This window comes from Pongo pygmaeus, chromosome 5 (genome assembly GCF_028885625.2).
Source record: "Pongo pygmaeus isolate AG05252 chromosome 5, NHGRI_mPonPyg2-v2.0_pri, whole genome shotgun sequence".
NCBI lineage: Eukaryota > Metazoa > Chordata > Mammalia > Primates > Hominidae > Pongo > Pongo pygmaeus.
In genome coordinates this window covers 57,575,979-57,598,568 of record NC_072378.2, presented here as the reverse complement: position 1 = coordinate 57,598,568, position 22,590 = coordinate 57,575,979, and the positions used below count along the sequence as shown (strand labels likewise).

General features: G+C 38.0%; 1 protein-coding gene across 6 annotated transcripts in view; it reads right to left on the bottom strand.

Annotated features, from left to right (window-relative positions):
- Positions 1-17,815, bottom strand: part of BEND6 (BEN domain containing 6) — a 49,287-nt gene extending 31,472 nt beyond the window's left edge. For all 6 annotated transcript variants that reach the window (XR_010126720.1, XM_054492918.2, XM_054492916.2 and 3 more), the window contains exons 1-2: positions 17,601-17,815; positions 7,022-7,199 (exon numbers count right to left, since the gene is read on the bottom strand). Coding sequence is in view for 5 of the 6 variants with exons in the window: in XM_054492918.2 (XP_054348893.1) it covers positions 7,022-7,199; positions 17,601-17,720 (298 nt within the window). In the remaining variant the exon portion in view is untranslated. The remainder of the gene's footprint in view (positions 1-7,021; positions 7,200-17,600) is intronic.
- Between the last annotated feature and the right edge of the window lie 4,775 nt (positions 17,816-22,590).

Genomic DNA, 22,590 nt, shown 5'->3' with positions numbered 1-22,590 from the left:
GCACTGAGGGGGAATCCAGTGGGTGGCCACCAAGCGCCCAGAGGTGTGCCTAGATGTGGAGCTGGGAAATCTCCTTGGTCCCAAGCTCTTTGCACAGGCATGAGGAACACGGCCTAAACTAATCCAGGAGAGTGAGTGCAATAGATGCTTGGAGATCTGCTTGAATGTGGAGCAGTGAGGATCCCCCCGCACCTGGTTCTCTGCACAAGAAGGGTGGGGCAGCTCAGGCTGCTGAACCAGCTGAGCAAGTGCTCCAAATGCCTGGAGATCTGCCTGGGCATGAAGCAGAGATGGCCTCCATGCCATCACTGTACAGAATCTCCATGAATCTCTGTACAGAAAGCGGGGGGTGAATCAAGCTCCTGATCCACATGAGCAAGTGCTCTGAATACCTGGAGATCTGCCTGGGCATGGAGTGGAGAGAGTCCCACTGCACCAAGATTTATGCCCAAGAAGGGTGGCGAGCAACTCAGGCTGCTGAACCAGGTGAGGGGGTGCTCCTAATGCCTGGACACCGCCTGGGTCCTGTGAGTGAAGCAGAGAGGAAACTGCTGCACCATGGCTTGAGCAGAGTGGGCTGATGAACCCAGCAATTTTCTCGCCCATTTTTAAACAGAATTATTTGATTTTTTGTTATTGGGTTGTTTGAGTTCCCTATATTTTCTGGATATTAACCCCATGTCAGATGCAGAGTTTGCAAATATTTTCTCCATTTCAGAGGTTGTCTCTTCACTCTGTTGATTGTTTCCTTTGTTGTGTAGAAGCTTTTTGGTTTGATGTGATTCTATTTGTCTTTTTTTTTCTTTTTTCTTTTTTTTTTGCTTTTGTTGCCTATGCTTTTGGGGTCTTATTAAAAAAAATCCTTTCCCAGACCAATGTCATGAAGCATTTCCCAATGTTTTCTTCTAGAAGTTTGATAGTTTCTGGTCTTAATCCATTTTCAGTTGATTTTTTTGGAATCTAAAAGCATTGATTTTTCATTCTTTACTAAAATCTCATTACTTACAAGAGTCAAGTTTTTGGCTGATGCTTTGTTTTTCCTAGGTGTACACATGATAAATACTGACAATTTAATACCTTTCTATACAACAGATATATCTCTTATTTTCTTTCACATCCTATTGCGCTGGTCAGTTGTAGTGCACAAGATATGTATTAAATGCTTAACACACACACACATAGCACCCACACACGTTTGCCATCCTGAATGTCTAGAATAGCATATTCATTCTGCCATTTTTCTTAGTTAGCAGGCTTTACAAACACAGAAACAGCCCTGATTCTTAAAGAGTTAGGCACATTATTGCAAAGTAAATAATCAGCATATAGTCTTCCCTTAGACCCCTTTCTTAACAGTATTATACAAGAGATTTCAACTTTCTGTTATCTTCCTAGTTCCCAACTGCAGCTTTACAAGAAGGCCTGCTATGAACATGCCGTTAACGTTGTAAACCACTCCCTCTCCCTCAAAACGTAATCTTTTTTTTGCAGCCTCTATTTTTTCCATAGCACCTTTCACCATTCAACACATTATATAATTTACTGAATTATCTTTTGTATGTTTTTTAACCATCCAGATGCCTCTTGCTGCCCCCCTACCCCCACACACACGCTCCGTGAAAGCAGGAATCTTTGACTGTTTTGTTCATTGAGTTTTCTCGGTACTTAGAATAGTCCCTTTCACATAGTAGGGACTTTATAAATATTTACTAAATGAATAAATGGGCCAGGCGCGGTGGCTCATGCCTGTAATCCCAGCACTTTTGGAGGCTGAGGTGGGTGGATCACGAGGTCAGGAGATCAAGACCACCCTGGCTAATACGTGAAACCTCATCTCTACTAAAAACACAAAAAATTAGCCAGGCGTGGTGGCAGGCACCTGTAGTCCCAGCTACTCAGGAGGCTGAGGCAGGAGAACGGTGTGAACCTGGGAGGCGGAGCTTGCAGTGAGCCGAGATCGTGCCACTGCACTGCAGTCTGGGCAACAGAGTGAGACTCTGTCTCAAAAAATAAATAAATAAAATGAATAAATGCAGAAATGAACACTGCAGTGGCAGTAGGCAGTTCCTGACTTCTGTTGCCAGAAGTCTAGTCAATTGCCAACTTTACTACTTCGTTTCTAGGGTTAAATTCTAGTGTGTGTGTATGTGGTGGGGAGATGGGGAGATGGACAATATTAAATACATAATAGATTACACAGAGTTGCAAGTGCCAAAAAGAAAACAAAACGGGAGGAGAATAAAAACTGGGAGATGAAAGGTTGAAATTTTAGATGGGAGGAAGATCACGGGAAAGATGAATTAGCAGTGAAGATCTGAAAGAAATGGGGGTTCAAGGCATATGGATAACTGGAGGAAGAACATTCTAGGCAGAGGTGATGGAAAGCACAAAGACACTAAAGACAAGATCATGCCTGATGTCTTCGGAGAGAAAGTAAGTGGTCCAGTGTGTCTGGATCACAGAGAAGGAGAGGATGAAGAGTAGAAAAGAAGGCAAGAGAAGTAAGTGAAGGGGAGGTGGCCAGATCACGTAAGGAGCCAAAGATCATAAAAAGATTTTAGTTTTTATACTGAGTGAGGTACGAATCCACTGGAGAGTTTTAAGCACAGGAGGACAGGAAATGATTAACATTTAACAGAATCATTCTCACTGCTGTGAGAATAGACCTCACAGGAACAAGAACAGAAGTAGGGATGCAAGTTACAATGCCACCTTAATTATATAGGTGAGAGGTAATGGTGGCTAGGACCAGAGTAGCAGCAATAGGAGTGGTAAAAGGGATTGAGTTTCAGAAATATTTTGAAGGCAAAGCTAGTGGGATTTGCTAATGGACTGAGTGTGGGGTGTAAAATAAACACAGAAATAGAAGATAACATGAAGATAACATCATAGTTTCTGGTTTAAGGGACTTGAACAATGAAGTTAACATTAGCTAAGATGAGGAAGAAAGAAACAGGTTGAAGGAGGTGAGGAATGTGGTTTGAAACATGTTAGCCTGTCAGTCATGTTAAGCATGCAGTTAGACAATGAGTTAGAGAGGCCCAGGCAGGAAATAGAACTCTGACAATCATAGCTCATTGATTTTTGTGTTTTTTGTTTGTTTGTTTTGCTTTTTTTGTTTGTTTTTGACAGAGTCTCGCTATGTCGCTCAGGCTGGAGTGCAGTGGTGTAATCTCAGCTCACTGCCACCTCAACCTCCCGGATTCAAGCAATTCTCGTGCCTCAGCCTCCCGGGTAGCTGGGACCATAGCCGTGCAACACCATGCCTGGCTAATTTTTGTATTTTGAGTAGAGATGGAGTTTTGTCACATTGCCCAGGTTGGTCTCAAACTCCCAGTCTCAAGTGATCCACCCGCTTTGGCCTCCCAAAGAGCTGGATTACAGGTGTGAGTCACTGTGCCCAGCCTCATTGATGGATATTTACACCATATTGTTGGAGATGGTCACCTAGAGAATGAATGCAGATAGAAAAGAAAAAAGTCCCAGTACTGAGCCAGGGGAATCATAAAATATTTAGAGGACGAGATAATGAATCAGCTAAATGGAAAAAGATGGAAAGACCACCAATATAGGAGGAAGGCTGGTGATTTTGGTATCCTGGAAAGCAGCAAAGGACCTTTTTCAAGGATGGAGAGTTGTCCAAATGTGTCAAAATGCTGGTAACAGGGCACTTAAGATGACAATTGATAAATGACTATTGCAGTTAGCAATGCAGAATATCATGATTGAACTGTGTCCCCCAAAAAGATGTGTCAGACGACTAACCCCTATTACCTCAGAATGTGACCTTATTTGGACATAGGGTTTTTACAGATGTAATCGAGTTGAAGTGAGGTCATTAGGGTGGGCCCTAATATAATGCGACTGGTGTTCTTATAAAAAGGGAGAGGTTTAGACACAGAGAGAGAAGCACACAAGGAGAACATCCTGTGAAGATTGGGGTTATGCTGACTTATCCAAGGAACAATCAGAAGCTAGGAGAGAAACCTGAACAGATTATTCCTAGCACCTGCAGGGGGAGTATGGCCCTGCTGACACCTTGATTTTGTAATTCCAAACTCCAGACAGGTGACAGAATAAATTTCTGTGGTTTAAGCCACCTAGTTTGTGGTACTTTGTCACTGCAGCCGTAGCTAGCTAATACGTGGAGATGACTGATGATCATGAGAAGAGAAATTACAATGAAATTAAAGGATCTAATTGGAGTGGGATCCAGAAAGAATAACAGGCAGGAAACTGAATAGAGTGTGTATAGTCAAGACTTTTGAGGAGTTTTTCCATAAGAGGAAGGAGAAAAATAGAAGGTAGAGAAGCAAATGGTCTGAAAGTGAGGTTTTTGTTTTTTCTTTTTAATGGGAGAAATAATAGTATGTTTGATACTAATGGGAATGATTCATTAGAGAAGGAAAATTTGATCTTGCAGGAGACAGGGCAGAATCTCTGGAGCAATATACTGATTACGAAAATGGGGATGGGATCTGGTGCACTGAAGGAGATTGAGACTCACAAGGATAGGTTATTCATGAATAATAGGAAGTAAAGGGGGCACAGAAGCACAGGTGCAGGGAGATGGCAGTGGCTTCATATCCTCCCACCTTTCAGAGAAGTAAGAAGTAAAGCCATCAACTGAGAATCAGGAAGACTGGGAATTGGCAGAAAGAGAAGAAAATGAAATGGCAATTTGGAGCGTGGGAGAGAGAAGAAAGTGGTCATAGTAAGTGATTATTTTTATACGCTATTGAAGCTGATTGGCACTCTTTATTTAAAATTTTCTCTTCTATATTTATAATGAAATTTAGCCTACAGTTTTTTTGGGGATGGATTATGTGTCAGGTGTCAATAAAAATGTATAATAACAATAATAACTACCATTACTGAGTTCTTCTTTTGTGCCAGGTACTAGGTAAAGCATTTCTACTAATTAGCTCATTCAATTCTCATAGCAACAAGGAAATCATATATTGCCTTCCTCTGCTTTTTGGATGAGGAAACCTTAGTGGGGGATAAGGGCACAGTGAAATAATATGGCCAAAGTTTTACAGCAAAGTCGGGCTTCACACCAAGGTCTATAGCTCCAAGATTAACACTTTTTTTTTTTCTTTTTTTTTTTTTTGAGATGGAGTCTCGCTCTGTCGCCCAGGCTGGAGTGCAGTGGTGCGATCTCGGCTCACTGCAAGCTCCGCCTCCCAGGTTCATGCCATTCTCCTGCCTCAGCCTTCCAGTAGCTGGGACTACAGGCGCCCGCCACCACGCCTGGCTAATTTTTTCTATTTTTAGTAGAGACGGGGTTTCACAGTTGTTAGCCAGAATGGTCTTGATCTCCTGACCTCTTGATCCACCCGCCTCGGCCTCCCAAAGTGCTGGAATTACAGGCATGAGCCACCGCACCCGGACAAGATTAATGCTTTTAATTAGCAATTCATGCTAATTTTATAAACTAGCTTTTCATCCTATGCTAAATTCTGGAAGAGATTATATAAAAACGGGAATTACGTATTCTTTGGAAATCACAAAAAACTAGTCAAAAGAAAACATCAGTTTTAAAAACATAATATTTAAAATGAAGAAATAAGGCCAGCTACGGTGGCTCACACTTGTAATCCCAGCACTTTGGGAGGCCAAAGCAGGAGGATGGCTTGAGGCCAGGAGTTTGAAACCAGCCTGGGTAACACAGTGCGACCCCCATCTCTATGAAAAATTTAAAAAATTAGTCGGGTGTGGTAGTGCATGCCAAAAGTCCTAGCTACTCAGGAGGCTAAGGCAGGAGGGTTGCTTAGGCTTAGGAGTTTGAGGTTGCAGTAAGCTATGATCTCACCACTGCACTCCATCCTGGGCAACAGAGCAAGACCCTGTCTCTATAAAGCAAACAAATAAAAAAATGAAGTGAAGAAATAAAGAGGTAATGCCTTGTCAATTGAATAACATCTTTCTACTTACATGTGGCTATTTCTACTTAAAAGTATGAAGCCTTTAATTTAACAAATATTCTTAGGAAAGGATGTGAATCATTACTCTCAACCTCATTCATCACCGTGTTCTATCTGTCTCTTATTACTATTCTGTCTCCAAATGCACTGTGAACCTCTTTCTTTATTTTCATAAGCCATTGTTCTAGGGTAGGTTGCTACCATGTGAGACTGGACAATTGTATGGCCTTTCTGGTGGTTCTGCCTCACTTTCTTGTCCCACTTGTACTCATTCTGTACACAGCAACTGGAAGGACTTATTTTCAAAATGTTCTGTGTATTTACTGTTTTACAACTAAGTGCTGCCAACATAGTATCCTAATTATAAAATATTCAGCTGTATAAAAAATGTATACTGCTTAACTACAAATGGAAAGCATAATTTTTGAAAAAATAAACACATGAACATCACATAGGATCCTACAAAAAGGCATTAAGCCAAGTAGTTTTTAATTTGCTTATGCTGTCTTTCTCCTTTTTTCATTTTTTTTTCCAGCCCCTGGAGTATTTTGTGATGATCTTTCTTCTTTACGTGTTTCCAGTGGAATGCTATTATTTTTATTATTTTCCCAAGACACTCTTCCCAACAGAAAAAAATGAAAATGTACTATATGGACTCTAATTCCAGTGATTTCATGAAGAATCACAATAAGCTCCATTTTCTAGAGATTTCCCTAGCAGACAGGAGTGACCTAAGTACATCATCAGCACCTTAACATATTTGCTCTGTCTTAATAATCTTTTGTCTCTAGGGCTTAGCACTGTGAGTGGTGTATATTAAATGCTCAATAAATAATCTCTTAAAAACTATTAAATGAATATAATATTTAGTATTTTGTAGGAGAATCTAAAATTTTTCAAGCCATAAACTAGATCCTTCAACAGAGTGCTTCTATATTTAAATTATATAATCAGTGATTTTTTCTAAAACTGTGATTTTTTGAGCTCCCAGAGGTGTGGATTTTCTTCTTCATTCTTGACAGCTAATTTGCAATACTTTCCACTGATCATATACTTTCCCTTTTATCTAAAATGTCAATTTTCTCAAAGTTTACCTTGAAGCATGACCAAAGACTGTCGAAGTCGGCTGTTTTCTTTCCGGGTGTTTGTTAGTTTTTCTTTCAGGCTTTTTATTTTGGCGCACAATTCTTCCTTTGACAATTCTGCTAAAGGCTCTTCATCCTCACTGGAGCTTTCACCAGGCAGAAAGGCATTTCCCGAATATGGGTCTCTCTAAAACAGAAGGCAGGCACAATAAAAGAAGCCTCATAGCATCTTTAATGGTTTATCTCTGGTTAACCATTGCACGTTGTTGGGACTACAAATTTCTTGTTCTCACAGGCACTTCCTGCTGCTGATCTAGCCCCAGCTTTGTCCTCCAGTGGGCAGAGGAACTCAAAATAAGGGCAGGACAAAGTTTCATGCACATACGCCTCTTGAGAAACAGAAACCAGGATTGTGAATTTCCGCCTAACTTCAGTGAAAAATACAAAGTAGAAAATTAGCAAAACAGAATAAAATCAACAAGACCCCATTCAGATCTGGTCTTCTCTGATATACAGCCCGGATTTGAGCAGAATGCCTCACCATATGAACCTTATTTCTTTTGCCTGTGAATACACAGAGACAAATGATTTAATAAATAGAAAAGCTTAACAAGATGGCAGGGTATACCAGAGTTAGTGCTTCTATGTGCCAGCTACAAACAATTCATAACATAGTGTTCAAAAGGTTACTATTTATTAGAAGGACAAGAAGTACATGTGGAGGGGAGTGTGGGGTAGTAGCTGACAGGGGACATGAGGGAATCTTTGGGGTGCTGGTGAGGTTTTATTTTTTTATGGGTGTGTTCATTGTGTGATAATCAAGCTATACATTTTTTATATGTGTACTCTTCTGTATATATATTACACTTCCCTAAAATGTTTCTTAAAAATCTCCAGGAAGTGGCTGGGTGCGGTGGCTCACACCTGTAATCCCAGCACTTTGGGAGACCAAGGAGGGTGGATCACTTGAGCCCGGGGGGTCAAGACAGCCTGGGCAATGTGGTGAAACCCTGTCTCTACAAAATATATAAAAATTAGCCGGGCGTGGTGGCACATGTCTGTTGTCCAGCTATTCTGGATGATCACCTGATTAAAGGGAGGTCGAGGCTGCAGTAAGCCGACATGGCACCACTGCACTCCACCCTGGGTGACAGAGGGATACCCTGTCTCAAAAACAAAGTAAAAATTTAAAAAAAAAACAACTCCAGAAAGTAAATTTGTATTTACTGGACAGTTTTCAATCCCTAGAGCCTAAATATTCTGTATTTATGTTTAAATCCTGAGAACAGATGTCATTGACACACAACAAAAGATTTGCAAGAGCTTTATGAAAGAAGTAAAAAACAAACTTGACTGAAAGCTACCGAAGATAATCTAAATTAATGTAGAGAGACATCATGTTCAGAGATAAGAAGGCTTAATTAATTTAGTTTGAAATGTTTGCAATTTTTTCAATTATCAATTTATTGTGTAACCATAATCATGGTTCATTATTTACAAGTAATATTGTTTTCATTAGATTGCAACATTATTGGTGAAAATGATAAAAATTATTTGTTGAGTGTCCACTAGGTATTTAGTGGTGTTGTAGGTACTTTACCTGTACCTTCATATGAAATGCCCACTTTACAAATGAAGAGAATAGATTCAAAGATACTGTTATTTGTTAAAGGTCATGCATCCAGTAAACGCTGGAGCTTGGAAGCGATCTCAAGATTGTCTGACCGCTGTAGGATCCTTAAATTTTTAAAAAAATTGATTATCCCAAAATTGAGCCATGGAATTAATATGAATTCAATAAAAATCTCAGAAGACATTTCGGTAACCTAATAAATTGGTTTTAAAATTTATATGGGAGAACAAAAGGCCAAGAATGTCCAAAGCAATGCTAAAGAAGTATAAGAAGCAGGGTGTTTCCTCACAAATACAAAGGCTTATTAAAAATCTATAAAACTGTAGGGTGCTGGTTCAGGGATAGAAAACATGACCAAGAAATAGAAGAGAGTGGCCTGAGGCTGGGTATGGTGGCTCATGCCTGTAATCCCAGCACTTTGGGAGGCTGAGGCAGGCAGATCTCTTCAGCACAGAAGTTCAAGACCAGCCTGGGGAATGTGGCAAAACCCTGTTTCTACAAAAAATACAAAAATTATCCAGTCGTGGTGGTGCACACCTGTAGTCCTGGTTACTCGGGAGGCTGAGGTGGGAGGATTGCTTGAGCTTGGTAGGTTGAAGCTGTGGTGAGCCATGATCACATCACAGCCAGGAAGACAGAGCGAGACCCTGTCCAAAAAAAAAAAAAAAAAAAGAAGAGAGTGGCCCAAAATAGATGCATGCAGATGAAGAACTTTGACATGGTAGAGATGGCATGGCAGCTTACTGCAGAAATGGGATCTGTTCAACAAATAAAGCTTGAAAAAACTGGTTAACCATTTGGAAAAAAAAATTAAAGGAAATGGATCTCTTATTACACACACATACACACATGCACACACACAACTTCAGATGGATTAAGAATTTAAACATCAAAAACAAAAGTTTAAGTTTTGCAAGAAAATGTAAGTGCAGGTATTTTGAACTTGGGGCAGGAAAGAATTTCTTAGGCATAAAATCATTGATCATAATAAAAAAGATTAATAAATTCAGCTAAATTAAAATTAAGAAATTTTCTTCATTAAGGCACATTAAAGAAAGTGAAAAGACACATCACAACTGGTGGATATTTGCAATACTGTTAAGTGACAAATCAGTAAGGAAAAAGAAGCCAGCAATTCAATAGAAAATAGGCAGAAGACATGAACAAACATTTTACAGAACAGAAAACCCACAGGGCTTATAAATATACAAAAGGATGCTCAACCTCATTAACAACCAGGGAAAAGAAGATCAAGATGATAACAAGATATCATTTGGGGCAAAAATATGAATGAGCTTGACAAAAGCATGGAGTAGATGTGGATCAATGGAATTTCCTCATATTTCTGGTGGGAATGTAAATTGGCAGAACTACTCTGGAAAACATTTGACATTATCTTGTAAAGTTTACCATTCACCTAACCTCTGATCTTGCAATTGATTTCTAGGTCTATATATAAGAGAAACTTTCAGTATTTGTAGTCTAAGACTTTCCATAACACTGTTGTTCATAATGGCGAAAACCTGAAAACAGCCCAAATTCCCATTGATAGGACAATGGGTAAATGAGTTGTGTTAATTACAAGTTGGGATATTATACAGCATTGATAGTGAATAAATTACAGCCAAAATGAATTAATTTCAGTAAAATGTTGAGTGAGAAATGCAAGTTCCAGAAGTAAACAATATGGTATACTTTATGTAAAGTTTAAGAACAGATAAAACTAATGATACATTATCTAGATAAATATAGATTATATATCACATATGATATATAATCCATAATATATATTTATATAGAAATGTATAGCGACATTATAGTTGTGTATATATTTTTATAAAACTATTATTGTTATTATTTATTTATTTATTTACTTTTTGAGATGGAATCTCACTCTGTCTCCCAGGATGGAGTGCAGTGGCGCGATCTCGCCTCACTGCAACCTCCACCTCCCAGGTTCAAGTGATTCTCCTGCCTCAGCCTCCTGAGTAGCTGGGATTTCAGGCACGCGCCAGCATGCCCAGCTAATTTTTTTGTACATTTAGTAGAGACAAGGTTCTGCCATATTGCCCAGGCTGGTTTCAAACTCCTGACCTCAAGTCATCTGCCCACCTTGGACTCCCAAAGTGCTGGGATTACAGGCATAAGCCACCATGCCCAGCCTATAAAACTATTAAAACACAAGTAAATTAAACAAAATTGAATATGATTACCTCTAGAATGAGGCAGGCAGGGAATGGGGTAGGTGAGGAGTCTATAGGAAGTTACAAGTTTTAGTAATGTTTTAGGTCTTGGGATGGGCAGCAGCTTTATTGGAGATCATTGTATTTTTTAAGTAAAAAATGAAAGTTGACATGAGGCAATATATAGAGAACATCTATCATATTGCATTGCACATAGTAAACATTCAATAATCATTTTTATCATGTTAGTATACAACATGGTTTCCTTCTTTGTAATTCTTCTCCTTTCTCCATTTCTCTTTGTATTTCCCATTCACAACCTTCTGAATGAGACTATGCTATGAGGTCAATTTTGGGGCTTATTGCATCAGAGAAGGTGGAGAGCAGATTCAGTTGAAAAAAAGCATTCACGGCTGGGCATGGTGGCTCACGCCTGTAATCTCAGCACTTTGGGAGGCCGTGGCTGGTGGATCACGAGGTCAGGAAATCGAGATCATCCTGGATAACACGGTGAAACCCCGTCTCAACTAAAAACACAAAAAATTAGCCGGGCCTGATGGCATGCACCTGTAGTCCCAGCTACCTGGGAGGCTGAGGCAGAAGAATCCCTTGAACCCAGGAGGCGGAGGTTGCAATGAGCCGAGATCATGCCACTGCACTCCAGTCTGGGCAACGGAGCAAGACTCTGTCTCAAAAAAAAAAAAAGAAAGAAAAAAGGAAAAAAGCATTCACATTTACCTTTTAGTTTAAAAAATAGTTTTAAAGGTCAATAGCAAGACAATTATTTGAAAACATATGCTTATAAGTTGTAACATTCAAGCTGTGTTGAGACAAAAGGATTTTCTGAAACTACCAAACTGGCATATATATATCTCCAAATCTGGAAAATTGGAGTACAGAGTGGAATTTATAAGGATACAAACCTAGAAGTTTGTTGTATAAAATTTTAAAGAATTAACCTGAGAGTAGAAGAAGCAAAGGTATAACATAAAGAAAGCCTCTACTGCCCAGGAAAAGAAAAGACATTCTGGTGCATGGAGGAGGAGCCTGGGCAATAAGAACTTGATTAGCATGAAATCTGATTTAAATGTCTTTGCTCTTCTTGCCCCTGCCCTTTAGGGGGAAAGGGGATGAATCTCCGGTAGAGGTGTATGATAGATACATACAGATAAATGGGAGCAATTCCAGAACAGCAGGCTGGCTCCTTGCTTAGTGCGTTCTTCCCTAAAGAGTCCTCATGTTCAGCATCAGGGCAACATGGTGTCTCTCTGGACCATAGATTGGAAATGGCCAAATTGGTGTCCAGATAAATGGGCCAGAGACAACATCCAGATTTCCCAGAGCTCATGCAAAACAGCTGGAGAATCCAAATGTGCTTGTATCCTAGTTAGGGAATAGGTAAGTTCTGGAGGAACTAATGAAATATAAACAGCTGGCTGGGCACAGTGGCTCATGACTGTAATCCCAGTACTTTGGGAGGCGGAGGTGGGCAGATCAGTTGAGGTCAGGAGTTCAAGACCAGCCTGGCCAATATGGTGAAACCGCGTCTCTACTAAAAATACAAAAAAATTAGCCAGGCGTGGTGGCTCATGCTTGTAATCCCAGCTACTTGGGAGGCCGAGGCACGAGAATTGTTTGAAAACACAGGAGGTGGAGGTTGAAGTGAGCAGAGATCGTGCCACTGCACTCCAGCCTGGGTGACAGAGCAAGACTCCGTCTCAAAAAAAAAGAAAAGAAAAGAAACACAAACAGCTTAATATCTAGACAGAGAGGCCACAAGGTGCCAGAACATTATAGAAGATGGCAGTGTGTGCCAGGATGGCAAACTTCAGCAGCAGCTACCAATAGAATCCCCAATGGACCTGTAAGGATTGGCTCAACAGTAACACCAAGGGACACCCTGAAACAAGGCAGGGAAGTTAAAACCTCAGTAAAAGATCAGATATCTTTCCCCAGAGGCTGAGTGCAAGACTTTGAAAAACTTGGTTCACTTCCCAAGAAAAGAAGGTGGAGGAGGGGAAGAATTTAGAATTCATTGAGGCTTAAATCCTGAAGTGACTTAAATAATAATAACTCAAAAAGACTGTTTTACACTAGAAAATGAATAAACAAGTTTAAGCTTTTTATTGTCTTATCAATCCAGCATAGACTTGAAAGCCAGATGAGATCGGTGATAGAAAACACAACTACATTTTTATATGATTTGTAGCATTTACATTCAACCTTTATTTTATTTTGTTTATTTATTTATTTATTATTATTATTTTCTGGAAACAGGTCTTGCTCTTTTGCCCGGGCTGGAGGGCAGTGACACAATTTTAGCTCACTGCAGCCTCGAACTCCTGGGCTCAAGCAGTCCTCCTGCCTTAGCCTCCCAAGTAGCTGGGATTATAGGTGCGAGTCACTATACCTGGCCCTCACCTTTATTTTATAAATGTACAAATATATGTATATGTTTGTATATTTCATTGTTATATATGTGTTTGTATATATATATATACATATGTAATACATCTTATAGTGTTGAAAATTACTAATATCATAAGTAGGCAAATAGCTATACCAACGTTAAATGTATAAATCTTAAAGAACAAATTATGTATTGATTAAATAGAAATAAGAAATTTTTAAAAACTGAAGATAGCCTATTGATACCATAATTCTATTAGTAGTAATTAGTATCTGTGGTCTAGTTCTTGTTAGCAAGTTTTAGCAAGTTGCTACAAGAGGGAAAGGACATCAGGCAAAAGCAATCCATTTGTAAGCATCAGTGGAAGGAAATGAAGTTAACAGACACATATTAGATTGGGAGAATATATTTGTAATATATCAAACCATAAGAGACTAATTTCTACAATAGATAAGGTATTTGTGCAAATCAATAAGAATTGACAGAACAGGAAATCCATCAGAATAAATCAAGAAAACGAACAGAAAACAAAAACCTAATAGAAAAATGGACAGGCAGAGACTGCTAGCTATCTCCAGGTGTCTGTTCTACCATTCTTGTATAATACAATAAAGGTTTTAGCTGGGCTCATAGTTGTCAGCTAAAGGCTTCATTTCCCTGACTCCCACGCAGCTCAGTGTGACTATATGACTAAGTTCCCTCCAATAGGATATGAGCAGGAGTATTTTGGACCACTGACTTGTTGATAACCTTAAAAGAACAAGCATGCCTTCTTCTGCCGGTATTCTCCTTCTTCTATTAGCAGAGGGGAAGGCATGATGGGAGAGTGAGGGGAGGGTAGTCATCTTAGACCCAGAGATAGAGGTTGTGTATTGAGGAAGGTAGATCAACAAGGTAAGAGGGACACTCAACATGTGGAGCTGCCATAGCACCCCTAAACTGCTCTTACTATTAGGTAAGAGGGAAATAAACTTCATCCTGTATAAGCCATTATTGTGTTATTTGGGTCTATTTTACAGCCTTTGCAACATACATCATAACTAGTCCAAAATTGAGTACCCAGAAGTACGAATACCTAAAACCTGAAATATATTTGAATTACTGAGAGGTCAGGTGGTAGCGCACAGGTGTGGCATGCTGGATAGCCATTGATTCTTGTTAGACCTTGGGGCATATTTGGTACAACAGTCACCTGGAATACCTTTGAAGGCAGACCACAAGCTTATTGAGCTTGGAAAAACAATGCTGGTATGTATCAGCTACTCCTTGTCAGTGCTGGTCAGTGTGCAAGCAGACATGGAAGGCTCTCTGAGTGCAGCATGCAATTTAAATTAACTGAGAGTCCAGTAATATTCAATCTTCAAGTTTTGAAAAAGCCAATTACTTTTATATCTAAATAGCAGAAGGTAAGACTGTATCCTCAAGGCTTTCTCAAGAGCTTTTCTTTAAGTGTTCTTGCCAGATAATGGGATCCAGCCCAGTGGTAAGCTTCAGATGCAGGTTGTTTCCTTCAAGCTTTTTGTTTTGTATGGTGTTTAGATAATTGTCATAAATTGGAGAGAGAAGAGGCTGAACACAGATGCCATAATTGAAGAGAACAGTTTTCATGCTTGCAATCTATGATCAAATAAAATCTCTGGCTATAGTGAATTTCAATGGAACAAAAAAGAAATAAGTGGTTTAGAAAGCTATTAAGTTTTTGCTAAAGAAGCCACAATACCGGCCTACAAGAGCATGTGACTGTTTTTACCTCTCAAGCAATCCTTGAGTTTCTCCAAACCTGCATCAGCAGATTAAAACAATGAGATATCATTTTCTCCCATCAATTTGGCAAAAACTAGAAATTTGGATATTAATGCTAACAGTTGTAGGGAAGTACAAATATAGGAACCTCTTAAACACTGGTGCTGGGCACGTACACTGATGTGAACACTCTCGAAAAGTAATTTTATAATATTTAGTCAAATGAACTAGAAATAAACACATAACTTATAAGGTATAAATTACTCTCCTATGTATTTTTCCCAGATAAATTGTCACACAGTTTTTTTTTCTTTGCTTTTTTTTTTTTTTGAGACAAGGTCTGGCTCTGTCACCCAGTCTGAAGTGCAGTGATGGGAACACAGCTCACTGCAGCCTGAAACTCCTAGACTCAAGTGATTCTCCCACCTCAACCTCCCAAGTAGCTAGGACTACAGGTGTAAGCAGTTGCACCCGATTAATTTTAAAATTTTTTTGGTAGAGAGAGGGTCTCCCTGTGTTGCCCAGGCTGGTCACAAACTCATGGGCTCAAGTGATCCTCCTGCCTCAGCCTTCCAAAGTGCTGGGATTATAGGTGTAAGCCACTGCATCCAGCCTCACAAAGTTTCTTAAAAGGACATGTATAAGGATATTTACTTTGTCATTGTTTGTGGTAGCAAGATGCTGGAGGCAATCTAGGTATTCATCACTGAGGAAAGGATAAATAAAAAACATGGTGCTATGCAGCAGCTAGAAGCAATGGATCAGATGTATATATAGCAATATAGATAGGTATTAAAAACAGTGCTAATTGTGTGGAAACAAGCAAAGTGTCCATCAATGAATGGATGGATTAAAAAACTGTAGAATTAATATATTTATAAATTGAATATCATTGAGCCCTAAAAAAGAACAAGATCTTGCTATTTGCCACAATGTAGATGAGGCTGGAGGATGTTATGTTGGGTGAAGTAAACCAGACGCAGAAAGAAAATTATTGCATGATCTCACTTATATCTGGAATCTAAAAAAAACTTTCAAATATTCAGAGATAGAGAACAAAACAGTGGTTACCAGGGCAGATGGGGCTTAGAGGAGAGAAAATGAGGAGATGTAAGTCAGAGGATATGAAGTAGCAGATACACAGAACAAACAGGTTTAGAGATCTAACGTACCACACGAGGACCATAGGTAATAAAATTGTTTTGTGTTTGGGATTCATGCAACATGTGTAGATTTTATCTGCTCTTGTCACAAAAATTTTAAAAATGGGTAACTGTGAGTGATGGATATGTTAATTTGCTTCACTATAGTAACCTTCATACTATCTATATGTTTCCTATAACGTGATGTTATATACCCGAAATATACACAATAAAATTTATTTTAAAAAAACAGTGTTGATTGAAAATTAGAAACAGATTAAGGTCTATATTTTAATACCACTGTACTATCAAATGATGTACACATAAGGTGGTACAGTGTTGTGTGGTTTGTATTAAATAGTAAGAAAAGGATTAGAAACAACTGATATTTATCATAGGAAACCAGTTAAATAAAGGATGGTGAATACACACAGTGCAATAACATGGAGCTGTAAAAAATACAAAGCTCTCTGTATAATAATGGAAATACCTTCAAAATATATTAAGTAAAAAAGAAAAGTATAAAGCAATATATATGGTTAGTTTTGTGCCAAAGACAAGGATAAGAATGTATATTCATATTTGATTTATTTGAATGAAGAAACACTGGAAAGATAAACAAGAAAGCAATAAATGTAATTACTTATATTGGGAGGCTGGTGGCAGGAACAGGGTAGGTGGGAGACAGGGGTGTTAGGGAGACTTTTCACCGTTTACCTTTAAAAAATATGTTAAACCATAAGAATGTAATATTTATTTAAATAATTAAGAATATATGAAATAAAACACTACATTACAGAGACATACACAAATATATTGTTACAAAAACACACAAATAAAAAGATACAGAAATAAACATATTGATTGGTTGTCCAAAGTATAGGAGGGGAATGGGAGTGGGGAATTCAGATTTAAAAGGAACAAATGAATAAATAAAAATAGGAAAGGCACCCTGACCAAACCAGTGATAAGAATGGGCCACAAACTGGGGTCTAAAAAGAAAAACAAACAGTATGTCTTAAAGATGAGGCATTCCAATTTCTTCTGTATTTGGGGAGAGGAAAAAATATTTTCTGACAGTTTGCTGATCTTTAATTTCTCAGACTATTAAGGAAAGTTTGAACAATAGAAGCAGGTCAATTGTTGAATATGTTTCTACCTCAACTGTTCTACATTAAAAAGAGAACATAAGATGGTGCAGTGGCTTACACCTGTAATCCCAGCACTTTGAGAGTCTGACGTGGGAGGACTTAAGCCTAGGAATTTGAGACCAGCCTGGGCAACACAGGGAGACCCTGTCTCTACAAAACATTTTTAAAAAGAAAAAGAACATAAGATTATATTTTCTCCATTGAATAAAGAAATGAAAAGAATTAAATAATAGAAGAGGGAGAAGCACTAATAAATTATTGAAAGAAACCATGAAATTATGATTGAGCTAGATAACAAAGTTGAGTCAAGGTAACAAAAAACCAACCTGTCCTTTATCCATGTCACTATTTGCATTTTCTGAGTCCATTGTCTCTGTCCTTTTCCTCTTTCCTTTTCTAAAAGCTTGTGTATTGGTAATTTCATCTGTCTGCAAGATCTTCTGCATTTTCTCAATTAGTTATCAAAGGTTTTCTGAAATCCTAGGAGTAGGGAATACCCATGAAGATGATGCTATTCTGGTCGTAGCTCAAAAGTTAATGCTTTCCCTTAAAAACAAAAACAAAAACATGACACATAACATATTCACAACTGTATGTTTCATAATGGTACTAGCCACTCAGATAAACCACTTTTATTGTTTCCTATTCTCCCTTCCACTGATGAATTTAGTACACATTTTCATTTGATGCAAAAGTCTTCTAATTTCATCATCACCACAAATATTTTCATATTTTCATGATGTGATATGCAGTGAGTTGTAATTTACAAAATCAAACATTGTAACACTTTTTCATAAGTTTTTTTCTTATCAAACAGTTATATTATGAGGCGTCTAAGAAACTAGAAACATTACAAATTTATAAAAACAGTATCTCAGAGGACTGACCTTATATATCTTTAGGAAAAAGACGTTAATAATAGACTTCATAAGAACCAAAGACTAAAATATTCCAGGGAAATCAGTAAGAATTTCTTAAAAGGTTTTTTTTCCCCTAAAAGTTCTTAAGTCTTGAAATGCAAGATTTTCCTTGGTGTAAACTGAAGAATTGTGCCATAAAAAATGGGGGAAAAATCTCAAGGGCAATAGTACTTTCATAAAGATTTTAAAGAATAATCATTTATCAAAATCTGATAAAGTAGGCTGGGCATGGTGGCTCACACCTGTAATCCCAGCACTTTGGCAGGCTGAGGTGGGAGGATTGCTTGATCCCAGGAGTTCAAGACCAGCCTGGGAAATATGGTAAAACCTCATTGCTACAAAAAATACAAAAAAGTTGCTGGGAGTGGTGAGTGATGTTAAATGATGAAATTTAACTTTTGCTATTTACAAATGATGCAGCATGTTAAGTCTTAGCATCCTTACTACTTGCATATATTGGTTTGTTTTCATGAAAAAATATTTAATTATAAATAATAAAACTTTATAGAAAGGACTGAGCTTAGATGTCTTCAAGAAATATGTGGACTGTTGAACAGAAAGTAACATATGCTCCTTACCAAATTACATTGTCACTATTTTAGAAAATATAATTCTTTGCCTATTTTAAGTGAAAGCCATTATGATCTACTCTAAGCATAAAATAATATTTGGATGGTCTTGCCAAAAATGCTTGCTGTGACTCTTCTTTGAAAACTTACTTTAGCCTTTCAAATACATGAATAGTGTTTGAGCTAACACAGGACTATATTGTCAAATCTGACTCACAAATACCAGACAGCTTGCCTAATATCAATCTTTACTAATAATTTCAAAGATAGAAGCACAATCAAACCACGTGCAGTGGCTCACACCTGTAACCCTAGCACTTTGGGAGTCCCAGGCGGGAAGATTGCCTGAGCTCAGAAATTCAAGACCAGCCTAGGCAACATGGTGAAACCCCACCTCTGCTAAAATACCAAAAATTAGCCAGGCATGGTGGCTTACGCTTGTAGTTCCAACTACTCTGGAGGCTGAGGCATGAGAATTGCTTGAACCTGGGAGGTGGAGGTTGTAGTGAACTGAGATCATGCCACTGCACTCCAGCCCAGGCGACAGAGGGAGCCTCTGTCTCCAAAAAAGAAAAAAAATCCACAAAAGCAAAATAAAAAGCAATCAAGAGGCATGGGCAAAGTAGGAAGAGATCCAGGGAATCCCTGCTGGCTTCCTAGCTCCTTCCTTCTCACATCATGCACTCTGTGGTCCACAATAATAGGTGAGGCCTCTAAATTAATTTAGAGGGTTACCTCACACAGTGGAGAATGTTTAAGTTGTGATGCATCTCCATTTTATATTTCAGAGCTGTGTAGCTTGCATGACATTCTCTAGGAAGTTATAAATCCAGATTCTAGGTATGTTCGCAGTAAGCAATCCCTAACCAAGGATATACTGTTAACAGCATTTCATAGATACAAACTGTCCTCCTAGTAAATACATAAGTCTATTTGTGAGAACAGGGTTGACAAACTTTTTCTGCAAAGGGATGGACAGTAAATATTTTAGATACTGCAAGCCAATAGGCCAAATGTAGGATATTATACAGGTATTTACATATCAAGAGAGAAGACAAATTTTCAAATTTTCAAAACTTCAAAATCTAATAACTGAGTACAACTTTTTCTAAGCCAAATTTACTAATGAAAAGAATGGAATTAACAAAAACCATCTTGCTTAATTGGGTTTCAGAGTTAGTGTTCCCTATCATCAAAATCAATTGCAAATGTTCATCTGACCTGTAATGAGATTTTACGTACTTCCTCTTTGAAAATGTCTTTTACATTGATAGGTACTGGCATATATTGATATTAATCCATGAAGTTAAAATTTTCTTAATTGAGATAAAGTTTACACAACATATAAATTCACCGTTTTAACCATTTAAAAGTGTGTACATCCATTTAAAGTGTACAATTCAATGATTTTTAGGATGTTTATCATATTGCATAACCATCACCAAGAAACTCCATACATCCCAAAATGAGCTTATAATTTTAGTTGAGCATATTAATTTCTTAGAAGACTTTCATAGAATTGTATTAGATTCTTCTCTTGATATTTGCCTTTTAGCATGTCATACTTTGAAGACTAATTATTCCCAATTAAAGGTTAGGTGGCAGCACCTCAAATTGCACAATAAAATGGATTTTGAAATATGGAAATTTATCTTGTATTTGCATTGAGATCTGAAAGGCAGTGCTGGAACTGTAATTTGAACTTAAAAATATATCCATTGCAAATCTGAGTGGGGATGAAGGTCTCACATTTTGTTTTAACTTTTGACAATAGGGGAAGTAAATAAAGCAGTTTGACATTACTTATGCATCATCAATTAGTTGTTGTTAAAATGACTTTACTCAGTGTAAGTTTTGCTGTAAGTGCTTGTCTTGTATGTAATTTTGTCTTATGATTTCTTAATCAATTCAGTTAAGAAACATTATTAAGTCTACAGCAAAAGCTTATTTCAAAAGCCATTCAGTGGTCCATAGGCATATGGAACAATAGTCTTATTCACAAAAATTTCAATCTTTGCTCCAGTGCAAATATTTGCAGTAAAACTTTGCCACTGCTAAGCTAACAAAATGTTGGGTAGTAGGGCAAGTCAGAATATTCAACTTCTATTTGAAGTTCCATGAAAAGATTCATGGAACTGATGATAGTCAAGTCCACAAGAATGAATGTTCACTGTTGACATTATTGGTTCAATAATAAATGATATTTTCATAAATTGCCAAGGTGATCTTAAAATTTGTATGGAAATGTAAGAGACTTAGAATGGCCAAAACAATCTTGAAGAAGAAGGGTAGTCAAATTTACAGAGGCAGAAAGTAGATAAGTGATTTCTTATGGGTGAGGAGTAGTTTGGGGAGAGGAAATTGGCATAGGGTTTCTTTTAGGCGGGAAAAATGTTTTAAAAATTGAATTGTGGTGACAGTTGCAAAATACTGTGAGTACACAAAAAAACCCCTCCACATTTAATTGTATACTTTATTTTATTTTATTTTATTTTATTTTAGACACGGTCTTGCTCTCTCACCCAGGCTGGAGTGCAGTGGCACGATCCTAAGTCACTGCAGCCTTGAACTCCTGGGCTCAAGGGATCCTCCTGCCTCAGTCTCCAGAGTAGCTGGGACTACAGGCATGCACCATGACACCTGTCTAATTTTTAGGTTTTTTTTTTTTTTTTTTTTGTAGAGACAGGGTCTCAGTATGTTGCCCAGGCTGGTCTTGAACTCCTGGCCTCAAGTGATCCTTCTGCTTTGGCCTCCCAAAGCATTAGGATTACAGGTATGAGCCACCATACTTGGTTGAATTGTACACCCTTTTCTTTTTTTCTTTTGAGATAGGGTCTTGCTCTGTCACTCAGGCTGGAGTGTAGTGGTGCAATCTTGGCTCACTTCAGCCTTGACCTCCTGGACTCAAGTGATCCTCCTGTCTTGGCTTCCCTAATAGCTGGGACTACAGGCATGTGCCACTATGCCCAGCTAACTTTTTTATTTTTCATAGAGATGGGGTCTCGCTGTATTGTCTAGGTTGATTTCAAACTCCTGGCTTCAAGTGACCATCCTGCCTTGGCCTTCCAAATGCTGGGATTTGGAAAATGATCCATTGTGTCTGGCTGAATCATACACTTTAAATGGGTCAATTGCTTGGTTTGTGAATGCTATTTCAATAAAGCTATTTTAAAAAAATACACGTAATGGTTCAACTATTTTCTGCAAAGCACCTGCTGATGACTAATAAAATGAATAACCAGAGGCTTTAAACACTTTACATTTTCATAAGTCCCGTAAATTTGTCTAATTATTTTTCTGCTCTACATATATTTGTAACACATCTTAGTAGATTCCACTTCAGGTTGTACTCAATTAGTATTTTCTCAGTTTCTTTGAAACTATTTTTGCCCACAGTTTTTTTTTCCACAAAGGCTATTTATAGAAACTAATTTGTCAGTCATTCTAAACTCAGCATTTGTTTCTCAAATAAAAAACTGAGCAGTAACCTGCTGACTCATTAAGAAACAATAAAAACTGACAGTCACTTGCTTGTTATTTGATTATTGTGCCACTCTCAATGTCCCCAACCCTTTGAGCAACTATCTTTGCTGAAAGGCTAATAGTTGTAAACTACTGCAGTCAAGTATAATTCAGTTATTATAATTTCACTATTTGTAAATGGTTTTCCTTCTTGGCTAACAAATGAGCCATAAGAAATTTATTTTGGTTGCACTAATTTTCATTTTTTAATTTTTGTGAAGAAATTCTGCTGTGATGAAAAATGAGATAGTCTATTTTAATTTCCTAATTTTTCTGACTGCTATTTTCCTGTGAGTTGGAAATAT